This window comes from Erigeron canadensis, chromosome 6 (genome assembly GCF_010389155.1).
Source record: "Erigeron canadensis isolate Cc75 chromosome 6, C_canadensis_v1, whole genome shotgun sequence".
Taxonomy (NCBI): Eukaryota; Viridiplantae; Streptophyta; class Magnoliopsida; order Asterales; family Asteraceae; genus Erigeron; species Erigeron canadensis.
Window position 1 is genome coordinate 18,318,244 of NC_057766.1, and position 20,241 is coordinate 18,338,484.

Genomic DNA, 20,241 nt, shown 5'->3' on the forward strand with positions numbered 1-20,241 from the left:
TTAACAAAGTTACTTCGGACCCATGTGTTACAAGTGCGAGAACCAATTGATTTATAATTAAGTGGTTTATGGACTCGATGAAGTTTATGAGTAAAAATGTAGAATTATAAAAAGTACTAAAAGTTGTAGACTAGTAGTTTATGAAAAACTAAAGTGACACTATGTAGGGATAGGTAGCTGTAACAAGGTATTGTCAATAACTCTAAGTATCACAAATATATACACGGACAAATTAATTGATCATGTAGATGTAGTGTTATCTAAAAACAAAATAAATTATAGTCCACTTAAATACTGATTTTGAAATACCGTCTCATTTGGGTTTATATGCCATGCGTAAGTTAGCACAGCCAAAAAGTCAAGTTGTCTTCATTGTAGATACTAATAGAAATATGTGTTGCTTGTTGCGTATATGATACGATCATTCTTAATCTCCGTAATTCCTCATGACAAGCCATCGGAAAATCCTGATTGTTGCCTATTCCGGGCAAGGCCACATAAACCCAGCCCTCCGGTTCGCCAACCGCCTCATCAACATGGGTGCCCATGTCACCTTCTGCACCAGTCTTGCCGTCGTTCAACGCGTCGACAAAGAAACAATCCCTCATGGCCTAACATTCGCTCCATTCTCTGATGGTCATGACAACGGGAAACAACCAACTACTCCTTTGCAAAAATTCATATTAGATTTTGAAACAAATGGTACTCGTGCCGTTGCAGATATCATCTATGCAACATCACAAAGTCAACCATTTGACTATGTGGTCTATACAACTGTGATACCGTGGGCAGCACGTGTAGCTTATGCCCACGGTATCAAATCTGCTCTCTTGTGGTGCCAATCAGCTACAGTTTTGGATCTTTACTACTACTCTTTTAAAGAATATCAAAGTTTGATATCTAGCAACAATGACAACCCGACGTTTCCCATAGAGTTACCTGGATTGCCAACCCTGACCATCAATGATATGCCGTCCTTTTTGTTGTCGTCGAACCCAAAGGAACACGAGTTTCTAGTACCAATATTGAAAGATCATATTGATGTACTCGAAATAGGTCCAACAATACTTGTTAATAGTTTTGATGAACTAGAATTTGAGTCCATCAGAGCAACTAAGAAATTGGAGTTCCATCCAATTGGACCGTTAATCCCAATTGAATATTTGGATGGAGAAAACACATCGAAAATTTCCATGGGAATGGATTTCTTTGACAAGCCAGAGGGTGAATACATGGAATGGTTAAACACAAAACCGAAGTCGTCTGTTGTGTTCGTTTCTTTTGGAACAATAGCGACTTTTTCCATGGACCAACTAGAGGAGATAGCCAATGGGTTACTGGAAATTGGGCGACCGTTTTTATGGGTAATAAGAGATGATGAAAAGGCACGAAGATTGAGCAAGATAGATGAATTGGAGAAACAAGGGATGATAGTGGGATGGTGTTCTCAAGTGGTGGTATTGAGCCACCAAGCAATTGGGTGTTTCGTGATGCACGGTGGGTGGAATTCTACGTTGGAGTCATTGGTGGCTGCGGTTCCTACAGTCGTGTTTCCACAATGGTCGGATCAAGGAAACGATGCAAAGATGATTCAAGACGTGTGGAAAACAGGGGTTAAGGTGAGAGTGAGGGAAGGAGATGGAGTGTTGGAAGGGAAGGAGATTACGAGGAGTGTCGAAATGGTGATGGGAAATGAAGAGATGAAGAGAAATGGCGAGAAATGGAGTAACTTGGGAAGGAAAGCTCTCGACAATGGTGGATCGTCCACCATTAACCTTCAAGCTTTCCTGGACAATGCTTGAAACTATGTTGTACTTTCTCTATATGTGTATAATATTGCACCTATATCTTGAAAGCCTCTTTGATTACAATAACTTTATCTTGTAAGCTACAACTCCCTGATTGTGCCCCTGCCTGCTAATCCTTTACTTAAAACAAAGTTATATTGCAAGCTACAACTCCTTGAATAATAACCCCCTGCCTACTAATCCTTTAGTTGAAAAATAAATTAGATAGTAAGCTACTAAGCTACAACTCCTTAGATGTACCCATGCCTACTAATTAATCTAGAATTGTAAATGTCTGGTTACGTTTACCTCCACGGGTCTTGTGGGGAAGTCTATTGAGTCCAGGGTATGTACTTGCTTGTGATATCCCTAGGTATGGACTTGACTAGTGATCATATACGAGCTAGTGTACATACATCATTTCATATTCATCATTTCATGTCTTATAGATGCAATTTTGTTATGCGATATATCATATCTGGTAATGCGCTACTGACTGAGTACAACCATTCACACAAGTTACCTTAAAGCGAAAAATCATAAAAGCAAAATTGTATGTCTAGAATTTGGGCTAAATGAAGGCTGTTATTGTCGGGGTCTGCACTCTTTGATTTAACCTGTGAACCAAATGGAACTGACTTTTAAAAAACCAAAATGTATTATAAGACTATCTTTAATGGCCGGTACGTCAATCATAAGGTTAGACCACATAGTATGCACACCAGTACTACAACTGGAACTTGGGAATTCCTACCAGTATGTTCAATCAAATTACTAGGGAGCATATTGAAGGCATACAATTTTCGTGTGCCAACTTTTTTTATTTTTCATTTTCGGGATATGTGTATGTATGTAAATAATATCTTTTTATTCTATGAATTTTAATGCGGCATGGACAATTTGAGTTTAATATATTAGGTTAGAGGCAAAACAACTTCAGTGACTTCGTTTAATATGGTGGCTGCTATGCTTAGATGTATCGGGAATACCACTTGAGATGGTCTAAATTCGGTGTGTTGTTTGAGTAGTAAATTACGAGTAGTTTATCGTTTGACTTTTTGGTTTAAAAATACGAATTTGGGTCAACCTAGAATACCCATACCCAAATATTAATATATCTTGAACAAATTGCCAAAAGAGATAGTTAGACTTATTATTCGCAATGAAAGGATAAGCTTAAGCATTAATAAAGATAATAATCGATTGTAAGCAAAGAAAAAGATTAAATTTCAATATTAAGCAAACTAAAAAGCAGTTTGGCAATAAGTTAGCAATATTTTGCCGATGTGGCGGTCTAGGTGGAAATCCATTTCATCATTGTCTTTCTCCAACATATTTTACAACAGAAATTCAGGCCAAAGATATTTTCTCAAACGAATAATTAATCTGACGGAAAAACGAAGTTATCAGATATTATATCATACATGGGTTGTGGTTATTTGAAATCATATCATACATGGAATATGATCATTTGAAACTAAAATTTTTATAAAAATTTGAAAACTAGATAAAATTCGAATTTAACACAATGTTTTTAAAATTTTTTTTTTTAAAAAAAACACATTGTGATAAAACACATTGTGTTAAGTTCATATCACAATATGTTTGAAAATTTTTTTGATTTTCACACGATATCAAAAACACAATGTGAATTAAAACATAACACAATATGTTTTTAAATAACACAATAAAAAACACAATTAAAACAAAATATGTTATATTTAGATCACACTCTGTTTTGGTCAGTTTTTTAGTTTTCACATAAATTTTAATTTTTCAAATGAAAATCTCACATACATAACAAGATTTATTAATAACACAACCCACGAGATGTTTAAAATTCTAGGTCAAACATAAAATATATAAATAAGATGTTGTTAAGTAACAAAATATCATATATCAATTAAAAAGAAAAATGAAATTCACTCTAAACTCGTCTTTTCTCTTGATTTTATATTCTAATTCATGTTTCATTGAACTGCGTTGATAAACGCCTAATCCGTACTACTTTAAGATATGAAAACGGGCATGTTTTGTGAATGTTAATAGACGATTAGGGCGTTTTTATGTTTGTTTAAGTGTTTTAGGTATTTGGTGACAAATTGAAGTTAAATGAATCATAAACAAGTCAAGCAAAGTCAAGAATCAAGTCAAGAAGTGTCAAGGCAAAAATCTAGAAAATTGTCATTTCTGGAGGGCAGTCTCAGACGCCCTGGTGACCGTCTGGGACGGGCATAGCTGTACAAGAATTCCAAATTTTAGGGTTTTTATTATTTTTTAGTTTATATCCATTCTAGTCACGAACCGGGAAGTTACCAATTCATATTTTCACATACCTGGGCAGTTTTCTAACACACACAACACCCCAAGATCATCATCAAATCACAATTCCATAGAGATTCAAGCCCTAATTGAAGAATCAATGATGCTATCAATGATGAAGATTATAGGCTAATTCTCTTTTAATCATTCTCATGTGAACAATTATGTAAAACTTTTATGTTCAGCCTTTCTCATATTCATGTTGGATTAGATGTTTAATTCTTAATTGTGTTTTGCATCTAATGTTGTTTGGATTTGAATGAATGATTACATGTCTATGACTTTAAATGAATTTCATCCATCTTTTGATTTCAAATTATTGTTTATCATGGATTATTGAAAGCATCTCTCATAAACTTGTAATTCTATGTTAATGAATTGAAAATCTAGTTGTGTCAATTCCTCGGTTTTTCATTATTGTGAATCATCACAACCGATTACTTTAGTTCTTAAGTTCATTCAATCCAAACATTATAACGAATCATGTCTATGTGGTTTCCAACGAATATAAGTTAGGTTACATAGAAGAAAGCATAATTTAAAGCATGAGAATGATCCCGTTTATTTAATTGAAGTATTTTGTTAAGTTTATGATCAATTGTAGTTTTAATCAAAATCAATCAATCAAATCGTTTTAAGTTTATGTCTAGTTCAATTAATTCTTGTAACTTATTCAACACTTTCCCTTGATTCCCTGTGGATACGATACTCTACTTGCCCTAGCTAATTAGTGGTATTTAGTTTTAATTTTGATCGGTGCAACGACATTGATCAAATTTTGGCGCCGCTGTCGGGAACTCAGTGTGCAAAGTGTTAAAGTTGCTTTCAATTTGTTAAAATTTTCAGAAAATACAAAAAGAATTAGTGTAGTTTTGTTAGTAGTTTGTTTATTTTCTTTGCATTTTTGTATTTCCGAATTACGCTAGGTGTGTTATTTGTGTAGGTTACAGGTTGTTTATGCATACGAGGTATTCAAAGAAGAAATCACCTTTGTTGTTTGATCTGGAAATTGAGAAAACAGCTAGGAGAAACGAGCATTTCATCGTACAAACATGAGTAATCCCGGAAATATACCACCAATTATTCAACCAACCGGAACCCAACAAGAATCTAACCTTGAACAAAATGTCCAACCCTAAAACCAACCTCAACAGCAACATCCACCCCGATCCGTGAGAAGCGGATTCACAACTCCTCACCGAACTGGAACACCAACCTTTGTTGGAGAGGGATCACGGTATACGGAGTCGGTGTATGAAAGGGTTGATAATTGGAATGATGGGAGGTTTGATAATCATGATGATGGATATGATGGATATGATGGAGATGATTATGTGCAACCACAAAACATTCAATATTCTCAATATAACCAACCTCAATATGTCAACTAAGGACCAAAAATTCCTCATGGTCCACCACCACCCCGCCAAAACCATCGTGGAAATCACCCAATTTACCATCCACATAACCGTGCCATGCCAAACATGAACTATCAACCTCCGCCACAAGGAGTTGATAGTCATTTCCGACCCGTCATAGCCGTTAACGCCTCGCCTATAGTACCACCGGTGTTATACGATGCAACAACAATTCTTGGATGAGTATTATACGATGCAAAAGACTAGTGATGCAAGAACTTCAATAAGAACTTTTCAACAACAATCGAGTGAAACTTTTCATGAAGCTTTCAAGAGGTTTAATGAGTTGTTGAGAACATGTCCACACCATGGGATTGCTAGATGGGAATTGATCACGGCTTTCTATGATGGTTTATTACCAGAAGAGAAAAGAGATATGAACTCAATTAGTAATGGAACTTTCTTGACTAATCCGGAAGATGTTGATTGGGAATTTTTAGAGAAAATGAGCGTGAACTCGAAAAGACAAGCTCAATCAAATAGGAGCAAGGCATCCAATAGCTTCTTCATCATCTACAAGTGATCAAGCCACCAAAGATCGACTTGAAGCTTTGGAACGGAAATTTGCTAAGTTGGGGAAAGCTGAAAATCAGGGTGTTGCTCATGTTTCTCAAGAATACCCAATTTGTGAAAGTTGTGATGAACTTGGACATACGGCTCTGCAATGTCCATTGATACCGGAACAGGTTGAAGAAGTGAATCAAGTGTATGGGGAAAAGAGACCATTTGATATGAAGTCCAACACTTATCATCCGGGAATGAGAAACCATCCAAACCTTCGGTATGGAAATTCTTCAAATCAACTCAACCCGAACTTTCAAGGAAACAACCAAAACAGTGAAGCACCATTTCAACCATTCCAAGGCCGAAATTACAACCAAGGGAATTACCAAGGTGGTCAAAATCAGGGAGGATTCAATAGAGGCTATCCAAGGAACTATCAACAAGGTAATAACCAAGGTGGACCTTCGGGAAGCAATGAAGTATCAACCGAGGAGATTATGGAGTACTTGAAAGAGATGGATAGGAAGAATGAGATTCGGGATAAGATGGTTGAGAGTTTGCAAAAGCAAGTAGGTCAATTGCCGGAGGATGTGTCAGAATCGAGGAAGAATCCGGGAAAGCTACCAAGTGAGACGAAGATCAATCCACAACATCAAAGTGGCAGTTCAAAGAATGTCAAGAATGTGGAGATAAACAATGTAAGTACTCTTTGTAGTGGTAGGATTTATGATAATAAAGTTGAACCTCCATCATCACTTGTTGATGGTGTGGTGGAGGATGTTGATGATGACCAAGATAGTGAGCATGAACCGGAACTTATTCTACCTAAATCAAATAAGAAAGTGTCATTTAAAGAGGTAGAAAACAATAGGTCTAATGGTAAATTTTCTGAAAAACAAGAAAAGGATATGGAGGGTAATACCATTCCTTTTCCTTTGGCTTTGATTGATCCAAAACTTAGGCCTACACTTAGGAAAAGAGGTCCCCATGAGGAAGAAATGTGGGAAATTTTTAAACAAGTGAAAATCAATATACCTCTTATTGACATTATTAAACAAGTTCCGGCTTATGCTAAATATCTTAAGGAATTGTGTACCCAAAAACGGAATCATAAACTTCCAAAGAAGATTGTTTTGAATGAGGAAGTTAGTGCCGTTGTGATGGGTATACTCCCACCTAAACTCCAAATCCGGGAGCGCCTTTAATTACAATTCAAGTTGGTGATTTTAAAATGAATAAGGCACTTTTGGATATGGGGGTGGGTGTGAGTATCCTACCGGGTATGTTGTATGAACAATATGACTTTGGACCATTGGAAAAAGTCGACACCACCTTGGTGATGGCTGATTTGTCCCTTAAACTTCCAAGAGGAATTGTCCAAGATGTCATAGTGAAGGTGGAGGACTTCTATTACCCCGTAGACTTTTCGGTTCTTGATTTTGCACCAAGCGGTAATGTTAGGCAACCAAATTTCATCATGGGTAGGCCATTTTTGGCCACCGCTAATGCATTAATCGATTTTAGAAGGGGTACGGTTGAAATGACCTTTGGCAACTGTAAGATTAGATTAAATATTTTTGCTAGTGTTCCTAACCCATAGTTAGTGACGAATGCTTTATGGTGGACGTCATTGACGAGTGCATTTCTCATGAAAGTGAGGAAGACACACGGGAGTCTTGTGCTTTGGTTGACAGGTTGATTGTGGAGCATAGTGAAACATTGAAGAAGGAAGAAAAGGATTGGGAGATCATGGCAATTCAAGAAGGTAGACTACCATGGACTCATTTGGTTGAAAGTCTACCGGATCACATTGACACTCATCTCAAACCTTCCATTGAAAGTCCACCACAAGTTGAATTGAAAGAGCTCCCATCTCATTTGAAATATGTATTTTTGGGAGAAGAACAAACTTTGCCGGTGATTATTGCATACAATTTGGAAGAAATTCAAGAAAAGGCATTGTTAAAAGTGCTCAAGGAATACAAGGTGGCCATTGGGTGAACAATTGCCGACTTGAAAGACATTAGTCCATCAATTGTGATGCATAAGATAATCACCGATTCTGAAGCAAAACCTTCACGTGATGCTCAAAGAAGGTTGAATCCTCATATGCGTGAAGTTGTGAAGAATGGTTGGATGCTGGAATTATCTACCCAATTTCGGATAGTACATGGGTAAGTCCAACACAAACGGTACCTAAGAAAGCTGGAATTCAAGTGGTGAAAGGAGATAGTGGTGAGCAAATTGCAACCCGACCCATCACGGGGTGGAGAGTGTGCATCGACTACCGGAAATTGAACACCGCTACTTCAAAAGATCATTTCCCATTACCATTCATTGATCAAATCATCGAAAAACTTGCAGGTCAGAAGTTTTATTGTTTTCTAGATGGTTATTCAGGTTATAATCAGATTGCTATTCATCCCGATGACCAACACAAGACCACATTTACCATATGGGACTTTTGCCTTTAGGCGAATGCCATTCGGGTTATGTAATGCTCCAGCCACCTTTCAAAGGTGCATGATGAGTATCTTTTCAGATATGGTCGGTGACTCATTAGAAATCTTTATGGATGATTTTTCAATTTTTGGCCAAACCTTTGATAATTGTCTTGATGAGCTTACAAAAGTTTTGAAAAGATGTGTTGAGACAAATTTGGTTTTAAGTTGGGAAAAGAGCCACTTCATGGTTCAAGAGGGGACGGTTTTGGGTCATGTGATTTCAAAGAAAGGCATGGAAGTTGACCGAGCCAAAATCAAAGTCATTTCTACTTTACCCCTCCAACCAATGTCAAAGGTGTCCGTTCTTTTCTTGGACACGCCGGGTTTTATAGAAGGTTCATCAAGGGATTTAGTGTTATTACAAAACCTTTGTGTAATTTGTTACTAAAGGATGTACCTTTTGTTTTTGATGAAGAGTGTTTAAAAGCTTTCGAAACTTTAAAAGAGAAATTGGTTGAAGCCCCCATTTTGCAATCACCTAATTGGTCCATGCCTTTTGAAATTATGTGTGATGCAAGTGACTTTGCAATTGGGGCTGCTTTGGGATAACGGGTAGACAAGAAACTCGTTGTGATCTATTATGCAAGCAAAACTTTATCGGATGCCCAACTGAATTATACAACCACCGAAAAAGAATTGCTTGCGGTTGTTTATGCACTTGACAAGTTTCGTTCTTACATTTGTGGTAGCAAGGTTATAGTGTACACAGATCATAGCGCGGTCAACCATTTGATGGAAAAGAAAGATACAAAGCCAAGGCTAATTCGATGGGTGTTGCTACTACAAGAGTTTGATTTGGAAATCAGAGACAAGAAAGGAAGTGAGAACGTGGTGGCGGATCACTTGTCAAGAATTCAAGTCACATATGGTGAACCAACTAAGGAGATCAACGAGACGTTTCCGGATGAAAATTTACTAACTGTTTCAATTGTGCCTTGGTATGCAAATTTTGTGAATTTTTTGTCCGCAGGTAAGATACCGGAACTTTGGCCTAAGAGAAAGAAGCAACAATTCTTGGTACAAGCAAAGCAATACATTTGGGATGAGCCGGATTTGTTCAAAGTTGGCCCGGATCAATTGGTGAGGAGATGTGTTCTGGAAGAAGAAATTCAAGAGGTGTTGACGCAATGCATTCATTTGCATGTGGAGGTCATTTCAGCGGCCAAAAGACAGGTTATAAGGTTCTTATGTGTGGTTTGTTTTGGCCTAGCATTTTTAAAGATGCTGCTGAATTTGTCAAAAAGTGTGTTAGGTGTCAACAATTAGATAGTATTACCAAAGAAACGAAATGCCCATGCAACCAATTTTAGTTGTTTGGGGCATTGATTTCATGGGTCCCTTCCCTAATTCCTTTGGCAATTACTACATTTTAGTGGCTGTAGACTATGTTTCCAAATGGGTAGAAGCCATAGCCACTAGAACCAATGACCATACCGTTGTTTGTAAGTTTGTGCAAAACAATATTTTCTCAAGATTTGGAATTCCTCGTGTCATCATAAGTGATGGGGGGTCTCATTTTAAAAATTTTCAGTTTGGCAAACTTCTCAAACGGTATGGCGTAAACCACCGAATTGCTACTCCTTACCACCCACAAACGAGTGGTCAAGTTGAGGTTTCCAATAGGCAAATTAAAGAAATTTTGCAAAAGACGGTTAAGCCCGATAGAAAAGATTGGTCTATCAAACTCAATGATGCTTTATGGGCCTACCGTACCGCTTTTAAAACACCTATTGGAACCACACCATATCGGTTGGTTTATGGGAAGGTTTGTCATCTTCCAATTGAACTTGCACATAGGGCTTTGTGGGCCGTTAAGGCCGTTAACATGGATTTTGAGAGTGCAGGAAAAGAAAGAAAGTTGCAACTATGTGAATTGGAAGAAGTGAGGAATGAAGCATATGAATGCGCATCTACTTATAAAGACAGGATGAAGGCGGTTCATGATGCAAAGTTGAAGAAAAAGGTGTTTGAAGTTGGCCAAAAGGTTTGGCTTTACAATTCAAGGCTCAAATTTTTTTCCGGAAAGCTCAAAAGCAAATGGATGGGTCCGTATGTGATTATAAGAGTTGGAAAGTTTGGTGAAGTTGAAATTGAAGATCCAAAAGATGGCATGAAGCAAATGGTCAACGGACATCGTTTGAAGCCGTATTTGGATGCACCGACATCAATGGAGTGACAAAGGAAATGGTGAACTTCATTTCAAGTCCACCATCTTATGAGGTTGTTTAAATCGTTTGAGGTAATGTCGGGCTGAGGACAATAAACTTAGCGCTAAACGGGAGGCAACCCGTTGTTTATTTGTTTTCTATCGTCATTTTCGGTATGTTTTCACTTTCGTGCATTTTTATTTAGTTGTTTTTAGTATTTTATCGCATAGTTACACAAGTTGGATAATTCTAGGCACCTATGCTTGAGAATTAAGTTGGGGAAGGTAGGTTTGGGTGAAAAATGAGATTGTTTTTACAATTTGTCGAGCTAAGTAACTTATCTCTAATCGAAGTATACATTGAGGACAACGTACCTTTAAGTTGGGTAAGGGAGTTCAAATTTTATATAATTGCAATTTTTGTTAAATCAAGTTTAAAGTTAATTACAAATTTATGGTTTGTTAATTACAAAGTTGTTGGTTAAGAATATTTAAAGTTCATGTGGCTGTACTTAAAAAAAAAAAAAAAAAAAGTCGCACGACACATAGACGGTCCTCTCCACTGTCTTACGGCTACTAAACGCCAAAACTCAAAACAACAAGATCCAAGCCACCGTCTCGGACGGTGGCAGATGGCGTGCCAGACGGGTAGCAGGAAAATGGCAGCGTGTCAGACGGCGCCCGGGCGTCTTAGACGGTGTCACCAATCTCTCTGAAACGTTGGACGGCTACCAGACGGTTCTGTCTTTTGTTTTACGGCCCTCAGACGGTGGTAGGGTTCTGATGGGGGTCTGTGACGATGGGGCGTTTGGCTGAGCATTTAAGATGCCGGTCGGGTAGTATTCAACACGCGGGTCGGGTCATCTGGATGTTTGACCGGGTCAACTGATTTAATTTAATCTTTCTTTCTTTTTCATTATTATTATTTATTAGTTAGTTATTTAATTGGTATTTAATTATTTTAAAAATTGAAAAAACTTTTGCAGCCACTAAAAACAGAACCGATCGTGTCTTTCTCCCTCTCAAATTCTTTTCTTCCCCAATTTTTTCCATAAACCCTAGAACTTCAAATCATCATATCTTTTTCAATTCTTAACCAAATTCAACAATTCTTAAGTCAAAAGTGCATAATTTTTCGAGAGCTACAAAACCCTTGTCTTTGTTTTCTCAATTTCGGCCTAGATTTTTCAATTTAAGTGAGTCAAGAACCGAATTTTTATTAATTTTTCTTGTTCTTGTTTTAATTATTAATCATTATTAAAGTTTGTAACTTTTTGGTTATTTGTTTTAACAGGATGACAAAAACAGGAAGAAAGTTGATGAAAACTCTAGCCAAATCAACCGAGCCCACTTCTTCAAATCAACCTCAACAAAAAAGGAAAAGAAAGATGGTTAATTATGATGAAGAAGATGACACAGTTCAAGAACAAGCAACGGAAGTTCAACAACAAGAAGAAAAGCCCGAATGGCCGTGTAGTAAGCCCTTATCTTCTTTACCTTATAAATGGCAGTGTGACTTGTTTAGAGATAAAATGGGTACGGCCGAAAATATGAAAAAACAATTGTTGGGTGAAAGGAAAGTTTTGTTGAAAGATTTTAGGGGTTTTGGGTTTATTGAGGCTTTTGAAAATATTGGTTGGAAAAATGTCTTAGTGTGGAATAATAATGATGATCCCGAAGTGAATTTAGAAGGTATTATGGAATGGTTTGGTACGTTGAAAAAGATTGATGGTAAGAAACCTCCCGAGACCACCAAGTTAGTCGGTAAGGTGGATGGTAAAGATGTCACAATGTCTTTTGAAACTTTGGATAAAATAATGAAGTTTGATTTAGGTCCTAAGTTGAAAAAGTCATTTGATTTTGTGTCTGATGATGTATCAAATGGGGTAGCTCCAAATATGAACTTGGTAGAGATGATAACCGAGTTGTTCACCTATCCTCGAGATGCTTTGAATGTAAACAAGAATTTGAGCCGTGCTAGGTTGAAACCGTTACCCCGTTAGATCATGAGCATTATTAGTTGGAATATTTGTCCAAGAAGTAGTGACAAAGGTTCAATAAGGTTATAAGAAGTTGTAGTGTTGTATGCTTTGGTAACGGGAAAGTTGAATTTGTCACTTAGACATATTATCATGACAAACATTTGGGAGGGCCGCAACAAGAAGGTTAAATTGATCATTCCTTATCCTAGGCTTATTACTCGCCTAATCTTGAGTCATAAAGCCGCTACAATTGACTCACCCACAATTCCGGTTAATCAAGTTGTGGTTACCATGAAGAAATTGTTGAATGGAACTGAGTGGGCTTTGGATGATAGACCACAATGTAGGATTCTAAAGGATTTGAAATCAATGGGGCGTTTGATAGCTCCTAAGGATGAGTTAACTGTGGAGGAGGTTGAGGCTGAATTGGAGCTTGTGGGGCCTGTGGATGTTGACGAGCATGGTGAGCTTAGTGGTGATAATGTGGGGAATGAGGAAGAACCACTAAGGATATGTGGTGGTGTGTTAGATGCAGGAATAGGAGGAAATAGGCCGAGTGTTGGGATTAAGCGGCCTAGTGATTATCATCGATGGACTTCTTTTGAGAGGAATATGTGGGATTTGGCTGCTCAACAAGCTGAAGAAGCAAGAGTTAGGCGACAAGAGCAGAGAGATTATGAGCGGGCAATGGCATATGCTCATGAGTTGGAGATCAGGAGAAGATTCCAATATACTGAAGTCGTTCGTCATCATGAGGATCACACTGCAGGACTTCCTTTTATTAAGACTCCTCCAGTTTATAACTTTCAGACCATAGGAGATTATGAGGAGGAGAAACATCCAGCTTATCCTTAGAGCCACGATTCTGAGTGGTTACCACAGCAGTCTTGTGTGGGTCGGATGGAGATTGGTCCGAGTGATCCCCAGTATCATCTTCTGCAGCTTCTTCTTCTACTGCTGCTCATGATTCATTTGATGGCCAGTCTTTGTATCGGAGTTTGATGGAGTCCATCTTTGGACCACCTCAGGGTCCACGCCAGTGATTGGTACTTTCTATCCATTTTTCTTTTTCTCTTGTGTGACTATGTTTTTTTCTGTGTTTGTTTTATATTTTTGCAGTTTCAATTCGTAGGTAGATTTAATTTCTAGTTAATTTCATTTATGTTTCTAGTTTAGATGTTGATTTACTTTCTTGTAGTATGGAATTGAATCAAAGAGACAAAATGTTCGAGTTATATTAGTTATATATGTTTGTAAAATGAGATTTTCTTATGATTGGATGAGTACATGCAAGTGGGGATAGGTAGTGTAGGCTAGATTACATGATATGACTGACTTATGAGCCGCTTGATAGAGTTGCTAGCAAGTAAAACCATAGAAATGTACAATTGAAGGTAATATGCCAATTGTGAGTCCCAATGCATGTATCACACTTATTTATCCGTTATATCTTTCAATTTTATGAGAGAAAAACGCCTCGTCGACGATTGATTTAGATTGTTAGCGTAGCATTATTTCTCGTGATTATCATATTGTGTGAACCATTATTGTACATTATGTTAGAACTAGTGCACTTACCGTGTCGAGACCTCTAGCTTGGATTATGTGCTTAAAACTATAAGCAATCATACAAATCACTCCATATTTCACCTCACTTAGTCATGAAATCTGTTAATAGTTCAAAATTGTGTTGTTTATGATGATGAATCGAAAGAAAGAACAAATCAAAGTCAAATTGAAAAATCCAGTTGAGAAAGTCAAAGTATATGGTTATAGATGAAATTCAATTCAGTTATCCATGTAAGTTGATCAAAAGAACCAAAAGTGAAATGTTCCTAAATCATTCTAGTAAATCGCTCAATTGAGAGTCATTACTGTGTTTCATTCCATATTTCCATCAATCTTGTATGAATACTGAAGTAATAGTTTGAGTTATGAGGTCTTGGTTCGATTTGTGTACTAGCCTATGACTTTTAGTATGCAATAATGAGTTGTGAGCTTAATATATGCATATATTAGCACATCTTTTGCTAATTCACCCAACATATGAACCGAGGGGAGTGCACATTGTGAGAGTGTGATGCATGTATTGTGGTAAACTTGAGGTTTATTAGGTTTAATTGCACATTTATATATTTCGATTTGCTAGTCGTAAATCTTTTGATAGTTGTAAGTCTTGTGAGTTGGTTGTATTATGTGGTTTGGTTGCATTACTTAGTTTCGCTCAAGTGTACTTTGAAGATTGCTTGAAGGTTGAGTTTTATAAGTATATATAGTTGATATAATTCTTATATGGTGTTTCTTTGGTGATAGGAAGTATTATGAGATTGTAAATTGACTTGTCACATGATGAATGTCTTTTTCGGGACGAAAAAGAGTTAAGTTGGGGAATGTGATAAACACCTAATCCGTACTACTTTAAGATATGAAAACGGGCATGTTTTGTAAATGTTAATAGACGATTAGGGCCTTTTTATGTTTGTTTAAGTGTTTCAGGTCTTTGGTGACAAATTGAAGTTAAATGGATCATAAACAAGTCAAGCAAAGTCAAGAATCAAGTCAAGAAGTGTCAAGGCAAAAATCTGGAAAATTGCCATTTCTGGAAGGCAGTCTCAGACGCCCTGGTGACCGTCTGGGACGGCCATAGCTGTACAAGAATTCTGAATTTTAGGGTTTTTATTATTTTTTAGTTTATATCCATTCTAGTCACGAACCGGGAAGTTACCAATTCATATTTTCACATACCTGGGTAGTTTTCTAACACACACAACACCCTAAGATCATCATCAAATCACAATTCCATGGAGATTCAAGCCCTAATTGAAGAATCAATGATGCTATCAATGATGAAGATTATAGGCTAATTCTCTTTTAATTATTCTCATGTGAACAATTATGTAAGACTTTTATGTTCAACCTTTCTCATATTTTAATGTTGGATTAGATGTTTAATTCTTAATTGTGTTTTGCATCTAATGTTGTTTGGATTTGAATGAATGATTACATGTCTATGACTTTGAATGAATTTCATCCATCTTTTGATTTCAAATTATTGTTTATCATGGATTATTGAAAGAATTTCAAATAAACTTGTAATTCTATGTTAATGAATTGAAAATCTAGTTGTGTCAATTCCTCGGTTTTTCATTATCGTGAATCATCACAACCGATTACTTTAGTTCTTAAGTTCATTCAATCCAAACATTATAACGAATCATGTCTGTGTGGTTTCCAACGAATATAAGTTAGGTTACATAAAAAAAAGCATAATTTGAAGCATGAGAATGATCCCGTTTATTTAATTGAAGTATTTTGTTAAGTTTATGATCAATTGTAGTTTTAATCAAAATCAATCAATCAAATCGTTTTAAGTTTATGTCTAGTTCAATTAATTCTTGTAACTTATTCAACACTTTCCCTTGATTCCCTGTACTCTACTTGCCCTAGCTAATTAGTGGTATTTAGTTTTAATTTTGATTGGTCCAACGACATTGATCATGCGTGAATTTAATTCAATGCTAAGTTATCGACATGACTAAATTAATTTATATTCTTAAATTCATTTATTCAACTTAATTCATGGTATATTATTAAAATTTTGTTGCGATTATTGTTTGCAAGTGACTCAACCATATGTGATGCTTCAATATTTGCATAGTAATTTATTTCAATGACATTTGATGGAAAAAAACCCATGAATTAAAAATGAGAGGATAAATCCGAGGATTTAAAACTTAATGATAACTTTAAAATATTATGATACTTACGTTTGACTTAATTAGTTAATTTGAACATATTAATTAGTTAATTTGAACATATTTGATATATTTCAATAATATGTTAGATATCTTTCAAAAATAATGATGACATATATAATATTCAATAATGTATTTAGATATATATGATATTTTTCTACTCAAAAATCACATATTTGATATTTTAAAGTATTAAAAATAACATATATGATATTTCAAAATTTAATTATATAATTATGAAAGTTTGTTACTTATAAGTGTTGAAATTTTCCAATTTATTTTATCCAACCTTTAAATTTTATGCATTTGATTTTGTGCATGATATGTGGATTTAATCATTTAATAGTAATTTTGACATACTTTTACTTTTTGAACTATACTAAGTAATTTGATGCTGAAATTTATTTTTATAAGGGGATGAGAATATAAGGTTGTTAGGTATTTAAGTTGGGTGAAAAACTCCTCACATACCTTTTTTTAAACCATAAAAAGCATGGGCCCAAGCATTTATTCAAAATATTAAAAAATTAGTATGTGAAAGGTTTTTCACCCAAGTTGGATGCATAACAGCTTCATATTTACTTTTCCTGTTTTATAAATATAGTTGATACTCGTATATATTTAGCAAATCTTAATCAAGGAGTTTGTCTAATTTATTTGAAGTTGTATATTGGTCTAAATAACATATTGGGTTTGTTTGGTTTGAACCGAAACCAAACTGAATCCAGCTCGGTACTTGGTTTGACCTTATTTAGATGATTGACTTTTGGTTTATTTCATAAAAAATTTGAACCAGAGGTTCCCAAACAAAGTAACTTCAAAAACCTGAAACCTAGCCCATGATCACCCATGGGCAGAACGTTGTTTGCCATAACTTCCACCCCTGCCAGAACTTCAACCCATCTCAAGTATTGGGATACTCGCAGTTGGTTTAACTCCACCTTATCCAAATAATCTATCTGGCTTGTATATTTATATTTTTAATAATCGCTGTAATCTTTATAGTTTACCAACTCATTATAACATAGAGTCTTGTTTGGAATAAAATTTTTCACTGAACTTCGACAATCTTGGTAGGATATGAGATATCTAACCATTCTCTCTGGTCTCTACCCGTGTGTTAGAGCTAAGATGTCTACATTTCACTTCCCCATAACCCGCTTATAACAAGATTAGGGACTTAGGGTACAGTTTTTGTTGTTGTTGTATCTTTTAAGCCAAAAAAAAATAAAAATGTGAGAGGAAATGGATCGAGTTATTTTATTAACTTAACATAACACATTGAATTACAAGAACTTCATTACAAACCAAAGATATAAATATATAGTAATAATCTTAATCAGAAACACATTAAAACACCCTGCACAAGTACAGACCTCCATTATTATCTACACTCTGCTGGTATGCCTTGTGGAAATCGCTTTGCATCAGTACAATAATTATAAATCATGAAATTCTTTTGAACCCATCTCAATCTTCTTCTACTATATGCATCAAGTTGTTGGCTTTTCCAAGCCCCATTTGAGAACTTTGATGTGGTTGAACCTTGCACGTTGAAGTTGCGATAGTAAGCCGTAAATGGTGCCTTTGCCCAGTCCGTTTTAACCAAACCGCCTCGTGTGGCCCAATCATCCGCATTCCATAAACTAGAGTGAATCCTCATAGGTTGGTTTTTCGGAAACGGAACTCCTTTCCTCTCTGCATTTGCAAATACTCTTATGGGAGTACTATCCACCATAAAACTGAATCCAAAAAAAAGGGCATGTAAGCAAATGGTTATTTAAAATATTTTTTGGTTTGGAATGTTATCTTGGACTATAATATAATATATACTTACACAATTTGTTTTGAATCCCAAATGATGGAGTAGGTATGGAAATTCTTGGTGGGGTCAAACCAGAGATAGAATTGTTGTTCTCTGTTTCCTTTCCCCTGAGTAAACACATTGGTGTGCAGGATGTAAGGGTCACCAGTGGTGTTCCCCAAGAACTCAAAATCGATTTCATCATGTGTTGGTCCTTCGGACGATAACTACATTAAAGAAATATCAAGATTAGATATGAATCATAGGGGGGTGTTTAGGATTTTACTTAGTTTAATTAGAGTACTTATATTCATTATATGATGAGATTTTAGTACTTAATTTGAGAGCATGCTGGCTATTTTTATTCGCGCGTACGTCAAAACAAGTAATAAGCAGATAATTAACCTATCGCAAATGCTTAACTATATATTGTAAAGAGTTTCGAGTTCATATTTTTTTGGCGAGAAACATGTGTTTGTTTGAGTATTTTTGCTTTTGGAAAACAGAGAATATCTTTACTAGCTTCAGCATTCATGTAGTGCTTAGGAAACTTGTGATCATGTTATTTTCTAACCAACAAGTTGCTATCATAAATATTCTCTAAAGTTAAAAACATAGAATTTTAGTTTTATGCATGAAAACCATAGTAGCATAAGGCAAAATTCCAAAAATGTGTCTCTTTTTAATTTGTTGGACACAAATGTGCTTGTTTTGAATTTGTTTTTCCAAACTATGCTTTTGAATTAAAAAAAAAAAAACGAAAAATCCAGATTTGTTCTCCTTTATCTGGCACAACCCTATTCATAGTAGAGGTGATCCGTACATTTTTTTATAGCTGTAGTTGTTTTGACTAATAATGTATGTAACTACTTACATAATAAGCAGTAACAGTTCCAGCAGAATTGCCAGCAACAAGCTTAAGTTGCATATCAATCCTTCCAAATAAATACTCTCTTTTGGACTTAAAACCCGACCCGGACACTTTATCCAAAGAAAGTGACAGAAGCTGACCACCATTGAAAATCTTGGCCCTATGATCACCCCAAGTGAGATCAAAATCTTGAAAAAAGTTGCCAGCTGAAGCAACAATTAGAAAAGAGCTTAGTATAGCTAATAGAACAGTAAAAGATAGACTTTTTGAAAACCCATTATAAAAAGACTTCATTTTGTTAAAAGTATAGTGTGTTTGTACTAGAAAGAAAGATGTTTCAAGTTATGGGTATATGGTTTTAGAAGCATGCATATTTATAGTAGTAAATGAATAAGTAGTACTAGGAGTGTATGTAGTTTTAAAGAAAGGTGATGAAGCTTGTGACCAGATGCCAACTGGAGTGGGGAAGCTGGTGCCAGCTGAGCAATAATCAAAGCTGGAGCCTTTGGTAGGCCTTCAGTAGGAAAGAGTATTCTGTTTGAGTTTGGGTTTGCTTTATTCATAAAAAGATTTATATTGACGGAGAAATTCTGACCCCGTGATCTATATATAGGACCCAATCGATTCTTTTCCAAAAACCGTCCTAGGTAATGTTCAGTTGTCTTCGGACACCACCCTATGAAGTGGAAACAGAGTTAAACCCTTAACCATTTTTCGGACAGTCCCAGTAGTATCCTCACAAAGCATTTACCGTGTAGATGGATGCCAGTAAACTCGAAGGTTTACCCACTTTTACTTGCCATTATATGATGGGGTGGTCCTAGTCATTAGTTCAGTGACAAGTAAAAGCACAAATCATATGATTATCTTAACACCAATAATTGAGTTAGTGGGTAAGACTTAAAACCTTAATCAAACAAGTTTTACATATAAACCCCACATGTACACCTAAAAGATATATGGTGTATTAGTTATGTTAAAAATGTGAGATGAAATGATTCCATGAACTTCAGGGAAATAGGCATGGCCCCCCTTGCTTTTGGCTGAGAGATTCATTGGTACTGAGAAGTGGATGACAACCATACTATATGCTTCCAAACATTATTACCTCATTTATTATATTCATGTCCCTCAAAAAAGGGGTTCTT

The 20,241-nt window shown here is 35.9% G+C and overlaps 2 protein-coding genes across 2 annotated transcripts; one reads left to right on the forward strand and one right to left on the reverse strand.

Annotated features, from left to right (window-relative positions):
- Positions 1 to 202: 202 nt before the first annotated feature.
- Positions 203 to 1,874, forward strand: LOC122605498 (UDP-glycosyltransferase 75C1-like). Its single transcript, XM_043778452.1, has one exon. The coding sequence runs from the start codon at positions 447 to 449 to the stop codon at positions 1,800 to 1,802; it is 1,356 nt and encodes a 451-aa protein (XP_043634387.1). The 5' UTR covers positions 203 to 446; the 3' UTR covers positions 1,803 to 1,874.
- A 15,780-nt stretch (positions 1,875 to 17,654) lies between these two features.
- LOC122603089 (xyloglucan endotransglucosylase/hydrolase 2-like) lies at positions 17,655 to 19,450 on the reverse strand. The gene is made up of 3 exons (XM_043775702.1): positions 19,097 to 19,450; positions 18,256 to 18,449; positions 17,655 to 18,160 (listed from the first exon to the last, which is right to left on the reverse strand). The coding sequence occupies exons 1-3, from the start codon at positions 19,385 to 19,387 to the stop codon at positions 17,803 to 17,805; spliced, it is 843 nt and encodes a 280-aa protein (XP_043631637.1). The 5' UTR covers positions 19,388 to 19,450; the 3' UTR covers positions 17,655 to 17,802.
- Positions 19,451 to 20,241: the final 791 nt, after the last annotated feature.